The sequence below is a fragment of the Brachypodium distachyon genome, chromosome 3, assembly GCF_000005505.3.
Source record: "Brachypodium distachyon strain Bd21 chromosome 3, Brachypodium_distachyon_v3.0, whole genome shotgun sequence".
In the NCBI taxonomy this organism is placed as follows: domain Eukaryota; kingdom Viridiplantae; phylum Streptophyta; class Magnoliopsida; order Poales; family Poaceae; genus Brachypodium; species Brachypodium distachyon.
In genome coordinates this window covers 11919319-11933376 of record NC_016133.3, presented here as the reverse complement: position 1 = coordinate 11933376, position 14058 = coordinate 11919319, and the positions used below count along the sequence as shown (strand labels likewise).

The 14058-nt window shown below is 46.7% G+C and overlaps 2 protein-coding genes across 2 annotated transcripts; one reads left to right on the top strand and one right to left on the bottom strand.

Moving 5' to 3' along the window:
• Positions 1 to 148: 148 nt before the first annotated feature.
• On the bottom strand, positions 149 to 5419 carry LOC100842452 (probable pre-mRNA-splicing factor ATP-dependent RNA helicase DEAH5). The gene is made up of 2 exons (XM_003571255.3): positions 2001 to 5419; positions 149 to 827 (listed from the first exon to the last, which is right to left on the bottom strand). The coding sequence occupies exons 1-2, from the start codon at positions 5354 to 5356 to the stop codon at positions 434 to 436; spliced, it is 3750 nt and encodes a 1249-aa protein (XP_003571303.1). The 5' UTR covers positions 5357 to 5419; the 3' UTR covers positions 149 to 433.
• Positions 5420 to 8270: 2851 nt separating this feature from the next.
• On the top strand, positions 8271 to 11213 carry LOC100833185. Its single transcript, XM_003573236.4, has 2 exons — positions 8271 to 9385; positions 10155 to 11213. Exons 1-2 carry the CDS (start codon positions 8807 to 8809, stop codon positions 10794 to 10796), a joined length of 1221 nt encoding a protein of 406 aa, XP_003573284.1. The 5' UTR covers positions 8271 to 8806; the 3' UTR covers positions 10797 to 11213.
• The last annotated feature ends 2845 nt before the right edge of the window (positions 11214 to 14058 follow it).

Below are 14058 nucleotides of genomic sequence, written 5' to 3'. Positions count from 1 at the left end.
TGGCTCGTACAACCTAAACATGGTTTTCTTGCTTGCTTTACATGTGTGTGTAACTACGAGAGATGACCATGGATGGCATGCATATATTTGGTCGCTTGCTAACTAACGAAAATGTATATAGTTATTTACATTATCAGTCAACAAGACAGAACTGAATCACCCAGTAATAAATGGTAAAACGTCGAACTGGAAACATATGACACAGCGAGTCTCAAGGTTATTATACACGTAACAAGAGAGAAGTGAATCACCCAGTAAAAGGTCGAGGCACAAGCGAGTCCCAAGGCTTAAGAGGCATCAGACCGTTTGTGAAAATACCTACTGTAGTAAATTGATGATACTAGCGTCTAGGAGCTGAGCATACAAATATTTGCAGACACACCAAAATTTCTAATAAACCAGCACATGGAGCAGCATACAATGTGCATGGCATTCAAGCTCGGCGCTTGCTGAGACGCCACGAGTTGGGCTCATGGTAGCGATCATACAGGGGCTCGATCCTCTCCTGCCGCTTCCTCTTGCTCATCTTGGTCGGGTCCGATGACTTGTAGAACCTTGGCGCCAGCTCCACCAGCCACTTCGGGTCGACCACCGTCACCTCCCTCATGTACTCCTTGGTCGTCATGACGAGCTCGTGGTAGATGACCCAGTCTGGCTGCCGCTGGAATAGCGCGCTGCTCGGGTGGATGTAAACCGGCTGGTTCTCTACCAAGGTCCTGTATCCTTCCTGGGGATCCTTCCTCGCGGCGTGGAAAAAGAAGCCCGCGGTGATCGCTTTCCTTATCTTTGTGAAGTTCTTCCCAGCGGCAACAACATCCAATTTATACCTGCAGAGACAATGGCAAATATGTGAGCACGTGAACAGGATCAAGAAACTCATTAACACCTATAACAAGCTGGATGAATACTATAGATGGATCTAATGACCGAGCGAAAAACTAAAACTTTGATTGACCTGCAGAGACATGATTTTCATGTATTTCATCAAGTGTACATTTATCAGACCATCGTACACAAAATTTCAAGAGTTTGACTTCAGGTATGTCCAAAACGACCAGTTTCAGAGAACTGTCAATTGAAATATAGGATAAACCATCCACAGAAACGAGGCATATCCACACGCAGCTGAATCCTGTGCAAATTTTAGTAGACCCGATACGGGTGGTTACCCAGTTATGTCTCTTTGTCATCTTTTGCATTCGCATTATGAATCTATGATCATTATCCCTATCTTCAGCATGTCATTCCATAAACTATGCATGGATTTGAAATGATGGTGCTATATAGTTACACCACAAACACGACATTAAGGCATGTTTGGTTCATACAGGGACTTTGCCATACTTTCCCTACTAAGTTGTGGCAAGCGACAAAAGGATTTGGCAAAAACACGAGTCTGACAAATGTGGCAGGCTGCTAAGAAAGTGAGGCATGCCAAATATGTGACAGGGTAACAATAGCCACAAACTGCTGCAACACTTGGCAAAGTTTAGCAATGTGGACATGAACAAACACGGCAAAGGATTTCAATTGCCATTTAGTCCTAATGAGTTCTTTGATTTTGGTTACTCCGCCCAGTTCAAAAACATGATGTCTTGAACATGTGTCTAGTCAAACTTTGATACCTGGAAATTGTATCTTCAGATTGGTCTCAAAAAGTACTTTCATAACATCAAAACTTTATTAGCTTTTCAGCATATATACTACAATATAAATTAGTGGTCAAAGCTATGTTATGGAGACTGTTCTATGTTTAAAACATCAGCTTTTGAATTGGAGAGAGTAATAGAAATCAACTCAGGGAAAGCTCAAGGGAATCAAGTCGGAATGAAAGTGCTACTGCAATTACAGAAGGAATGCTGAAACAATCTTGGCGACCTAATAAGCAAGCTTCAAATATATGTATGTAAGGATTTGTCCAAGATTACGGTAACAAAATGTAAGCGAAAGCATGCAAGAAAAGTAGATATAACACAGATGCTTTTTATTCAAATAGTTACCTGTCCATGATAGTAAGAAGCTGTTTCCTCACATCTTGTGCTCGCCTTAACGATCTTGATTGAACAAAGTTCTCAAAGCACCAGGGCCCTGAAAAGTTCTTTGCCTTCCAAGCTTCATATACAGCCAGAAGAGTAAGATGATCCCCCTCCGGCTGGAAAAATTTGGCCCTCTTTTGATCAGCTTGAGCCTGTTTTTCTCTAGGCCTATAGAAAATATTCCCAGTTTGAATCATTGCTATGATAGTGAGTATCTCATCACTGCATCCAAGGTCAACGCTAGCCAGCAGCATCTTTGAAAGTGGTGGATCCAGGGGAAATTCAGCCATTTTTCTACCCAATTTGGTAAGAAGGCCCTCCTCGTCAAGAGCACCAAGGCTGTAAAGCTGCTCCATAGCAGAGATAAGTGCTTGAGGTGCTGGGGGGTCCATAAAATCAAATGATAATAGGTCATTTATCCCCATTGCCTTCATATTAAGAACTGTAGATCCCAAGTTGATCCTCTGAATTTCTGGAATTGTCGTGGGAGACATTTCATTGCGATAGGCACTTTCAGTGTATAGACGATAACATTTGCCAGGTCCAGTACGGCCAGCACGCCCTGCTCTTTGCTTCGCTGATGCTTGTGAAATTGGAGTGATGACCAATGAATCAAGCCCTTGTTTTGAATTATAAACATTGATTTTGGCAAAACCAGGATCAACGACATAATATATGCCATCAATGGTCAAAGAAGCTTCTGCAATATTGGTGGCCACGACCACCTTCCTCTTCCCAAGTGGAGCTGGCTCAAAGATCTTTGACTGCATTTCACTAGGCAGAGCACTGTAGACAGGCAAAATTATGAGTTCAGGGACATCCTTTCCCAGCCCTTTCATCCTCTCATACAGACATTGACAGGCATGATCAATCTCCTCTTGACCGGTCAAGAAAACAAGGATATCACCTTCTGGCTCTGTCAAGTGAATCTGCAGTACAGTAATCAATGCAGCATCCAAGTAGTCACTTTCTGGTTGTTTGGTGTAGAGTATCTCCACTGGGTATGTTCTTCCCGGGATTGTGAAGATGTTGCAGTTAAAGAAATACCCAGAGAATTTTTCGGCATCAAGAGTAGCGGAAGTAACAATGAGCCTCATGTCAGGTCTACGCTTAACAAGCTGCTTCAGCAAACCAAAGAGAACATCTGTATGGATGGTCCTTTCGTGCGCTTCATCAAGCATGACTACTGAATACTGGGAAAGGTTCTCGTCAACTAGAATTTCACGCAAAAGCATACCATCAGTCATGTATTTTATCACAGTTTCTGGACCAGTGCAATCCTCGAAGCGAATGGCATAACCAACTTCCTCTCCCAATCGACAGCCAAATTCTTCTGCCACTCTTTTTGCAACAGACATTGCAGCCACCCTACGAGGTTGAGTACAACCAATTTTACCCCTTGTGGTATAACCTGCCTCAGCCAAATATTGTGTCACCTGTGTTGTCTTTCCAGAACCAGTTTCTCCAATAACAACCAAAACTTGATTATCATGCACAGCTTGAATTAGCTCTTTCTTCAACTTGTATATGGGAAGAGTTTGCCTCTGCTCTTGTATTGAAAGCTTTGATCTCTGCCCAAAAGTTAAAGCTTTTCCATATGCCTCCTTCTTCCATTCTGGCATGTCATAAGCTGACAGCCCAACACCTCTCAGCTCCTGTGCAAGGTGTCGCTCACCTGTATCAGGCATTGGGTCCTCCCATGGCCGATTCAGATCCTTCGGTATCGAGTCCAGCATTGCTCTCTGCTCCTGTTCTCGAACCTCACGCCGCTCCTTTATGAGAGCAGTCTGGAGGGCTGCTGCTCGGCTCAATGAACCCTCTGGATTCTTGAAAATCTTAACAGGTGACATGTCAATTGAGAATCTGCTCTGTCCCTGCAAAAACTCTGGTTCATCCTCGTTAAGCTCAATCTCCAACTCCTCCTCTGCACCTTCCTCCTGATACAGCATACCATCCCCATCCTCATCAAACTGCGGGTAATCCCTAACATCCAGAACACCCGAAGCAATCAGCTGCTTCGCCTCCCACCTCTCCGGCGAGCTCATCCGCTTGAGCGGACGCCTTGAGATGGGTGCAACCTCATCCTCCTCTGTAATCACAATCCCTGATAGACCCAACCTCCTGCCAGACCCAACAGCACCGCCGCTTGCACCAGATGGGTTATTCCTTTGTGCATCCTCTGCACCACGCTGCATCGGCAGGAGGTCCTTTCCTGTATCCTGATCAACATCCCTCAGTGAGAGACTCAACTTTTCTCCCTTCACTGAAACCACCTTCACAAACACCTCCTGATCACGCTTCACCAGCTCCTTTGCATTCGCCACCCGCCTGCTTGCCATCTGGGATATATGAACAAGCCCCTCCCGGCCACCACGAACATCCTCAAGCCTGACAAAGCAACCAGTGTCCATTACCCTGGTCACCCTCCCACGGTACACCTGGTACAGCTCCGGCTCCCCAGAGATATTTGCACCGGTATTCTCTGTTTTCCTTCCTCCACCCCTCTCCTGCTCTCCATCATCGTCCACATACTTCCTGCTCCTCCTGTCGTCCCTGTCTGTGTCTCTTTCCTTTTCGTGGTGGCGATCCTGGTCCCTCCGCCAGTTACCACCCCGGTCTCCCTCACTATCTCTGTCACGGCCACGGTGTCGATCCCGGTTATTGTCTCGGTCACGGCCTTGGTCGTCGTCGCGTGCCCGGCCACGGTCTCGATCCCGGTCATGATCACGGCCTTGGTCCCGGCTAGGGTCACCACGCCCGCGGCCTTGGTCACGATCCCGTCGGCGGTCGTCACGGTCACGGTCCCGATCCCGATCCCTTCGGCGGTCGTCGTCACGCGGACGGTCATGGTCGCGATCCTGCCGTCGGTCGTCGCCACGGCGGTCCCTGGAAGAATGGGCGGGGGCGTCGGCCGCAGCCCCCGCCGCGGCACTGGCGTCGCGCTCGAGCTCGAGGCGGAGATCGCGGGCGCGGTCCGGGTCGTCGGGGCGGGAGAGCGCGCTGAACTTGGAGCCGGACTGCGCGGCCGATGAGCCGGGGTTCCGGGAGGGCGGCGGCGGGAGGATGGCGTGGATGATGGTGAGGAGCGTGCGGACGAAGTAGTCCGGGAGGTCGGCGCCGTTGGCCTTGAGCTTGGCGTCGAAGTCGGCGACGGAGGGCGCGTCGCGGCCGAGCTCCGTGATGAACTCGGCCAGCACCTTGTCGCCGACCCCGATGTGCGTCTCCAGCTCCGAGCACACCTTGGATACCAGCGACAGGTACTCCAGCTTCCGCAGCCCGTCGCCGCCGCCGCCGCCGGGACCCGCCGGAGCCAGCGCCATGGCTAGCTAGCTAGGGTTTGGTGGTCGGAATTTGGGGGTGGTTCTTCGGAACAGCGGATCAGAAGAAGAATTCAGAGCCTTCGGATTTCGGAGCCTGTATTCTTATTTTCAGGCCCAATCGATCGAGCCTGTACTTGTATTTTTAGGCCCAAATTGATCGAGCCTGTATCTTTATTTGAGGCCCAAATTGATCTGGCCTGTATCTTTATTGTAGGCCCAGATCTGGCCTGTATCTTTATTCTAGGCACAAATTGATCTGGCCTGGTATTTTATTTTAGGCCCATATTGATCTGGCCTGTATCTTAAGTTTAGGCCCAATCTGCTCGGACGGTCGATCTGGAATTGATCCGACGGCGATCCAGAGCAATACTCCAGCTCTGCCTGTCTGTGAACCGAGAGCTTCTATACAGCGAACGTTCACCGCTGCATGTTCCCTAGTACACACTGCCCCCTGTGTTTTAATTTCATTTCGTTTCACCGGAAAAGAAAGAGCTGAGAATCAATCGCCCATCGAACAAACGCCAAATGTTTGAACTGGATATTTCTGCTTAGAATAATAGGTTAAATAAACGGTATAATAGAGTGTCTAAGAGCTGAGAGTCGTTCGTAACTTAATTAATTAAGCTCTGCCAATCTTGACTGACTGGCCGGGTTGATCTGTTCCGTCCCTGTCAGCCTGTCTGTCCGTCTTATCACACGTTGCTTATGGTCAATCGCTTTGACGGTCTGTAGCTTAATCGGCCGGGGTTGACGATTTGACCGTTTGACATGGTCAGCTTCAGACAAGTAAGTACCCTGGCTGATCTCGCTCCTACAACGAACCAACCAACACACACACACCAAGAGATGCTCCAACCGATTCCTACTTACAACTTCCAAAACATGCTTAATTTGCTTGCTTACTAGATTAGGCTTGCATGATCGGTCTCATCGTGCATGATGGTGGTCTGCAGAGTTGGTGGGACTGATTAACGACAAGTCACGTGTGTAAGGCCCGTCCTAATGCTTACCGTATCTTAATATGGCACTTAGTAAAAAAAAATCTGATGTGGCATCCTATTTAATGAAGAAAGAGAGAGACGTGATATCTTAATCTAGATACAACTCTTAGCCCTAAACCAAGAAAAAACAAAATTTCTCTCTCACAAAACATAAATAAATCATGGCTTGTTTAGATGCACCATTAAGATACATAAACATAATATTTTTATGGCTCATTGTCCATAAGAGTATCTTAACCAAGGATGTTTTAATTCACAGGGGGTGGAAAGGGGATTCTAAATGCCAAATTTGTGTTTTAGATGAGTCAATTGATCATCTTTTCTTGCATTGCCCCCTAGCTCGTTTCTTGTGGGGCATTACGAAATGTGCTTTTGATCTGCCGGCTCTCCCTGGATCTTTCCCTGATATCTGGGCGTCCTGGATCTATTTGTTTGCTGGGAAGACAAGGAAGATGGTGATGGTTGGGGTAGCAGGACTGTTCTGGGCATTATGGAACACCAGAAATGAGGCCTGCTTCCGCAATGTTCGCTTGTTATCTCCGATTGGTGCAGTTAAACGATTTTGTTATTGCCTTAACCTCTGGTCGATTCTGCAGACAAAGGTGGGAAATCGCGATCTGCTGCAGTGGGGGACAAGACTAATTGAAGTGGTGGCTAAGGAGGTCTTCACGATGGCAAGAGGGTGGCATCCTGCGTGTTGTCGTCTGACGGTGGGTATCAATTCCTAGCTGGAGTGTGCTCCCTGCTGGGGAATGCTGATGGTAACTACTGAGGAGCTTTCAGCCTGGATTGCAGACTAGATGAACTCAAATAAGACGTTATTTTTGCTAGCCCCTGCATATATGCATAATGTACGACGCGAACTGATGATCATTGATATCTACGTGTGTGTTACGACGAACTGATGATTGATTTGCATGCATGATGATGGATGTTGCATTGCACGTATCCTGTTGGATTCATGCATGATCCAACGGTGTCGTGGCTGTCCAAGAGTAGAATATTCAATTCCTTCCCTTTAATCCTTCTTTAAGCATAGACTAGATTAAGCTAAGTGTTTCAAACAAAAATTAAGCTAAGCTAAGCTATAGCATCTCTGATTCACAACCAGCACGCACATGCATCTGCAAAGCTAGCAGTAGCAAGCTCTGCTCTGTACCGTAGCTGGCTCAAACCGCCGCCGTTGCAGCATCCCAACGGCACAAAAAAATAAAAAACGGCCGCCGTTTGCTGCGAACAGTACCTGTCGCACCAGTCACCCCCATCTTGAAAGGCACACCGACGACCGGGCCCCGGTATTCCGTGTGGCCCCACCTGACAGTGAGCCCGGTACCGGCCGACCGAGGTACAACTTTTCCGTCGCCCGGAAAGATGGCTGCAGCTGACACGCTTTTGAGTTTCTGCTACGCAGCAACTGACCCAGACGCGTGGTTCTCTCGTCCCATGACATGCAGGACCCACACGTCTGTGACTCACATTTTACCGAGTCACGTAACCCACGACCCCGGTGGGGCCCACCGCCAGCGTCTCGTCTCTCGTGCTGTCACTGTTTCTTTCTTTTTTAGACCGTTTCTTTCTCCCTCCAATATTTATTATCACGACCCGGTAAAATAAACGCTGTATTCTGCGGGAGCAATACACTGGTAATCATTTACTACTCCGCGTATATCAATCTTTTTTCAATAGTATATAATGACCCGTATTGATAAACCAAACCGGCGGTACAAATTTAGCAGAACCCCGTTTTTCTTTCGTATTCATTAATTAATTACCAGAATACGACGGGTATATCCCGTATTCTTTACCACAAGATTATTTTCTTTTTATTATTTCCCAGACTGAAATAATGAGCTGGGCTGGCGAATAATAAATCCCCAAATTAATTTCCTCTTCGTCTTCCTCTGGCCGTCCGCGTCCAGCACTCGGTCGGAGGAGGAAAAGGAAACCAAATCCTCCCCCCATAAATACCACCACCGTCTCCAGGGCCTCCGACCCCAACGACTACCTCCTTCTTCTTCCTCCCGATCCCGAGCTGGATCGGAATCGACAGCGACCTTCCCCTTCTTCCCTCCTCAGCCACGCGTAATCGCCTCCTTACCCACTAAGAAAGAAAGAAACAGAGATAGAAAGAAAGAGTGTCATCCCTCTCTGCCCCTTCCTTCCATCTTCTTCTCCTCCTCGCCGCGTTGCGTTGGCGCTGCGCTGCGCTGTTCCGCGTGTGCCAGGTCCGGCCGAGCTATAAAGCGTCGCCTTTTTTTCGCCTGACCCATTTCGGGAGGGGCACGGATCCGGTCTCGGGGGGTGGGGGTTCTCTTCTGCCGATTCGCTTCCCGCGGCGTCAGATCGGGCCTCTTCCCCGGCTCCGGCGGCCGATTCCTCCGCGGCGGCGGCGGTCTTGATCCGATTCGGTTCGATTCGGTCGTTCTCTGAGGCGGCGGCGGCGGCGGAGATGTGGGGGGATTCGAAGACGATGCTCAAGTCCCGCGGCGGGGTCGGCGGCGGGGGAGGCGGCGACGGCGGGGACTACTTCCCGCCGACGCCGCGCAAGGACTGGTCGACGGGGCTGCTCAAGCTCGTCACGGCCATGGTCATCTTCATGGCGGGCGTCGTCATCGGGCTCTCCGTCAGCGCCAACGTCTCCCGCTACTACTACAACTCCCACACGGAGCTCTTCTTCCCCGCCAACACCTACAGCACCTCCTACTGCGACCGCCGGGGCGCCTCCGGCGACTGCGGGCCCGGGTTCAAGGCCTTCGTGCACCCGCCCTACCTCGCCCACTCCATGACCGACGACGAGCTCTTCTGGCGCGCCACGCTCGTCCCCACCGCCGAGGAATTCCCCTTCCAGCGGGTCCCCAAGGTCGCCTTCCTCTTCATGACCCGCGGCCCCATCCCGTTCGCGCCGCTCTGGGAGAAGTTCTTCCGCGGACACCAGGGCCTCTACTCCGTCTACGTCCATGCCATCCCTGACTACAAGCTCAACGTCTCCAAGGCTTCCCCGTTCTACGGCCGCCAGATCCCCAGCGAGGTAAACTTACTACCACCATTCATTATCTCCTACTCCTAGCATATATTGTTACTCTCTTCTTTGAGTTCTTTCTTTGGTAATTTGCTTTACCTCATTGATTGATTGATCGATCGGCATTGCGTTGTTAAGAAGACAGACTCTGTGTGTGAACTGCGTGTTCGCAATCATAGAATGATGCATCGAGGCACGAATTGTGGCGAATTGGTAGTTGAAAAATTTGTGTTGCTTGATTGATTAGCTAGCTAGCTGGTGCCTTGGTGGAGTGAACCGGACAACCGTTGCCCGCGCCAGTTGGTAGTGCTTGCCATGTGCTCAACTTGATTGAGGATTGGGATATGTGTGCAAAGGAGAATAGGGGTGGAGGATTTGCTCTAGTAGGAGGGAATATGCTTGCTCGCCCCCACGCTAGGCTGGTGGGTAAACTACTCAATCGACTAGTGGCGCTCACGAATATCGTGCTAATAATGTCATGATTCAGAGGTGCTTGATTGACAATATTCTTGATTGGTTATCCACTAAATAACTAGTCAAGACATTCGGGCTGTCTTATGGTTGGGAATTTAATTTTAGCGTCTGCTTTTCTTCCTTATTTTTTTGGGGGTTGCTAAAAAGTATCAACTTCGAATTTCGATGCGCTGCTACCGAAATTCTGCACTGTGTGGATGAATTTAATAGTTTACCCAACAAGTGCTCTCCATGTGCTGTTTCAGACTCTGATTAACGGCTAGTTTTGTTGCCTATTCTGATTTGTTTTTTCTTGCCAATGCAGGAAGTGTCTTGGGGATCAATATCCCTTGTGGATGCTGAGAAGCGCCTCCTGGCCAATGCGTTGTTGGATTTCTCCAATGAGCGTTTTGTTCTGCTCTCGGAGAGCTGCATCCCGGTGTTTAACTTCCCAACCGTCTATGAGTATCTCATCAACTCGGAGCACAGCTTCGTTGAGTCTTACAACATCGACACCCCTCAAAGTGCTGGCCGCTACAACCGTCGAATGGCCCCTCACATCTTGCCTGATCAGTGGAGGAAAGGCTCAGAGTGGTTTGAACTTAACCGTGAGCTGGCTGTGCGTGTAGTAGCGGACTACAAGTACTACTCCATCTTCCGGAAGCATTGCAGACCATCTTGCTACCCGGATGAGCATTACATACCGACCTATCTTCATCTGTTCCATGGGTCGCTCAATGCCAACAGGACCATCACATGGGTTGATTGGTCAAGGGGAGGCCCGCATCCAGCAAGATATGGTGCTGCAAACATCAACGTGGAGTTCATTCAGGCCATCAGGAACAATGGTACGCAATGCCTTTACAACTCGAAGCACACTTCCGTCTGCTACCTCTTTGCTAGGAAGTTTGCTCCTAGTGCTCTGGGGCCATTGATGAACCTCACCTCCACCATATTGGACTTCTGAGTTACGCTTCATCGGGCATTACATTATCGAGATATCTCCATCGACTCGTGTGCTTACCGGTGAAGGAGGAGCAGGGGTACTCTGCTAGCTCAGGGACATTTGTCTCTTGGCAGATAGATCAGAGGCAGCTTTCGATGACGCGTCGATGGCGGATGATGCTGTGTGGGACGGTGAAACTCTTACTTCACTTATCCTGAAGCTGATTCCCGAGTAATAGACGAATGGCACCTGCATTCAGAGAGGACTTTTTCACCTCCCATTCTTTTTAATATATCATAGCTATGTGTTAGATCTCTTCTTTTTTCTTCTGCCCCCATCTTATTGTAATGACTAATGACTTGGTCAGGATACTAATTTATGTGAATATAACTCCTCAATCATTCAAATCTGGCGTTGCCAGATGTCGCTTTAGTACAATCCCCACATAGCCAGCCTCTAAATCTTTAAGTAACAGCTTGTCATTGGTTGTTGAGACTTGAGATGATGCTTTGGCCCAGGAAAGCTAGATAGAGAAGTTTGTGGATGCAGGCAGAATATGCCACCTTCATGTGGCACTGTCATTACAAGAAAAGAAAGGAAGAAAATTTGGTTCTTTTTCAAAGCCACACAGGCACACAGGACAGGAGTAAGCCATCATCTTGCTGCAAATTCTTTAATTTGTTCAGATATAGCTGTTGTTTAAATTGTTATACAGAGTGTACTTGTTTGCAAGTGAAATTGCATAATATTGTTAGGGTACATGCTTAATTGGCCTTTGCGTTTGGCAGCTGCATAAACTAAGATTGGTTGGTGAACATGGGAGACATGATTTAGGCTGGTGCAGCCCACACTCTTGTCATGCCCCCCTGGTCAGTGGTTATACACTAAAATATTAATAATCAAAAAACTCAAGTCTATGGAGATACTATAAATATTTCATTCACAAAAAATAAAAAATAAAAAGCTTACGGTGTGTCTGGCCTACAACACAGGAGCATATTCTGTGTGATATATGTGGGTGTTTGTTTATGGTGCTGCTCTTTAGATATTTGGTGAAATTCCTGTGGTGTTTATGAATTGCGAAAGGATTGGAAATGGTTGTGAGATTTTGGATGAGAGCGACTGCTTATGTTCCTTCTTTGCTGATCTGGCGCATTCGGACAAGAAATATGATGGATGAAAGTGATGCCTTTCAATAACCTAAGTACTGTTTTTTTTTTCGGATGAAAAAACCAATACTCCAACCTTCTTTGATATTCCGCGGATGATGCCGTGGAATCTTTATATGATAGGCCCCGTTTGGAATACGAGATAGTTCTCATAATTTGCACTATAATTGGATTGTTTCATGTGTAAGAAAATCCTTTAAAATTTCTCCTTTTCAAGTACACAAAGTGGTAGGGGGCGTAGGGAGGCCATGACCAAGTATTTTGAGCGCCTGCGATCCATGCATTTATCCGTAGCACGAACCCAAAAAAGGAGTGTGTTTTTCTGTGTGAAGAAAAAAAAAGGAAGACGGGCAAGTTTTAGATTCCTCATTCATTTCGCTATCGATGTACTAATCGTTGTTTTGGAAGTACTAGGAATCGTAGGCAAAAGTTATACTACTAATATGAAAATATTACTTCAGTATTAGCTTTCAAAAGATTTTGTGCGAAGGACGCATTTTGATGATAGTTCAGCCTGTGCTAACTATTGTCTGAATGTTCAAGAGATTTCGTTGACATCAGAAAACAACAACATTATTATATGGGCCGATACATAGGCCCATCATCTGAAACCAAACTGCAATTCATTACAGAAAGCCCAATGGTCCTACTAAAGCCCGATCAACTACCTTGGGCTAAAAGCCCATTACGTTATCAAATGTTGCATCCGCGATGCATTGGTTTTTGGCTGTTTGGTCTGCCTTCAGTTTCAGCCTGTCTGAATAAACTGTCCTCCTCCCCTCAAAAAACAAAAAACAAAAAAAAAGAATAAACTGTCCTCCTGTTACTGTCCTTCTTTTCCTCTGTCTCCTCTTTGTATCACTACACATTTTGATAAACAATAAACCTTGTGCTGGTGTTATTTCATGTCAGACCCCACTTGGTTCATGAGCATATCCATATATACACATATCTTAGTCATCTGTAGATAAAGTTTGGCCTAAACTAAACACAAGCTGACATGGAAAAAAAAGGTTTTTCCTTCTTCATCAGCTTCTTCACAACTCTAGGAGATTGAGTTAGGAGTACTTAATTCTGGGTAATTTAATTCTGGGTGGCAAGAAAGCATCTGGGAAAGCAGGTTATTAGGTCATGAAAAGAGCTTGAGATGTCAAAATCAAGGCCCCCATTATGCCTGTCAGTGGCAACATATGTCAGTTTGTTTGACGCGTAGGCAGCAACTTTCGATTCTTGAACGCTTCAAACTCTCTTTATTGCTTCCTCACGCGCATACTCGGCCGACATGGATATCCACCTGTATATATCTAGCAAAGAACATTGGTATTTATCATTTAATTCGTCACATTTTTACCAAAATTGGTCGGAAAATTATTGTGGGGTAGTCATGCCCATTCAGAATTTCAGATATAATGGCTGACCAAATTATTTTCTGGTTGACCAATTTAATTTATCGCCGTAAACACCCATGTGTTTTGTTCTTTAAGAATTTCACAACTTATTATAAGTGGACGAAGACTACATTTAGATAAAATGGCAAGCACAACTCATTTCACTTTGTTATGTATAACGGGATGCTGACCTTGGTTGTTGTGTGCATCTAAGGATACAGAGGTCAGGAGGCCTTGTCATTTTTTATTTAAAGTAAAAAACTTAACTTACAAATATAAAGGGCGACATATAAACATGGCGAGAATAAAAGACTTTCGTGTAGGGCAAAATGGTGATTCAACAATCAACATGTGCGTGCCTTTAATAATTAAAAGAATGGCAATTTTTCTCGTAGCTTGAAAATGCTCCTCTCCTCTCAAGCATTAATCTTTGGACCATGCCCTAGCAAAAAAATTGATCTTTGGGCTTGGTCAAATTTTTTTTCTATCTTTGGACAAATGGGCATCTTGATTAAACATTTTTTTTTCTAATACTAATAAAAAATACTCCCTCCGTCATCTCAGTCTCAATATTAAGTGATTCAAATTTATCTAAAAATGAACGTATCTATATACTAAATACGTGTAGATACATGATAGTCCGACACTTAATGTGGGACGGAAGGAGCAGAATTTTTCCTGTAGCTCGAAAATGATCGGAGAGCTGCATGATTCTCCTCTCCCCTC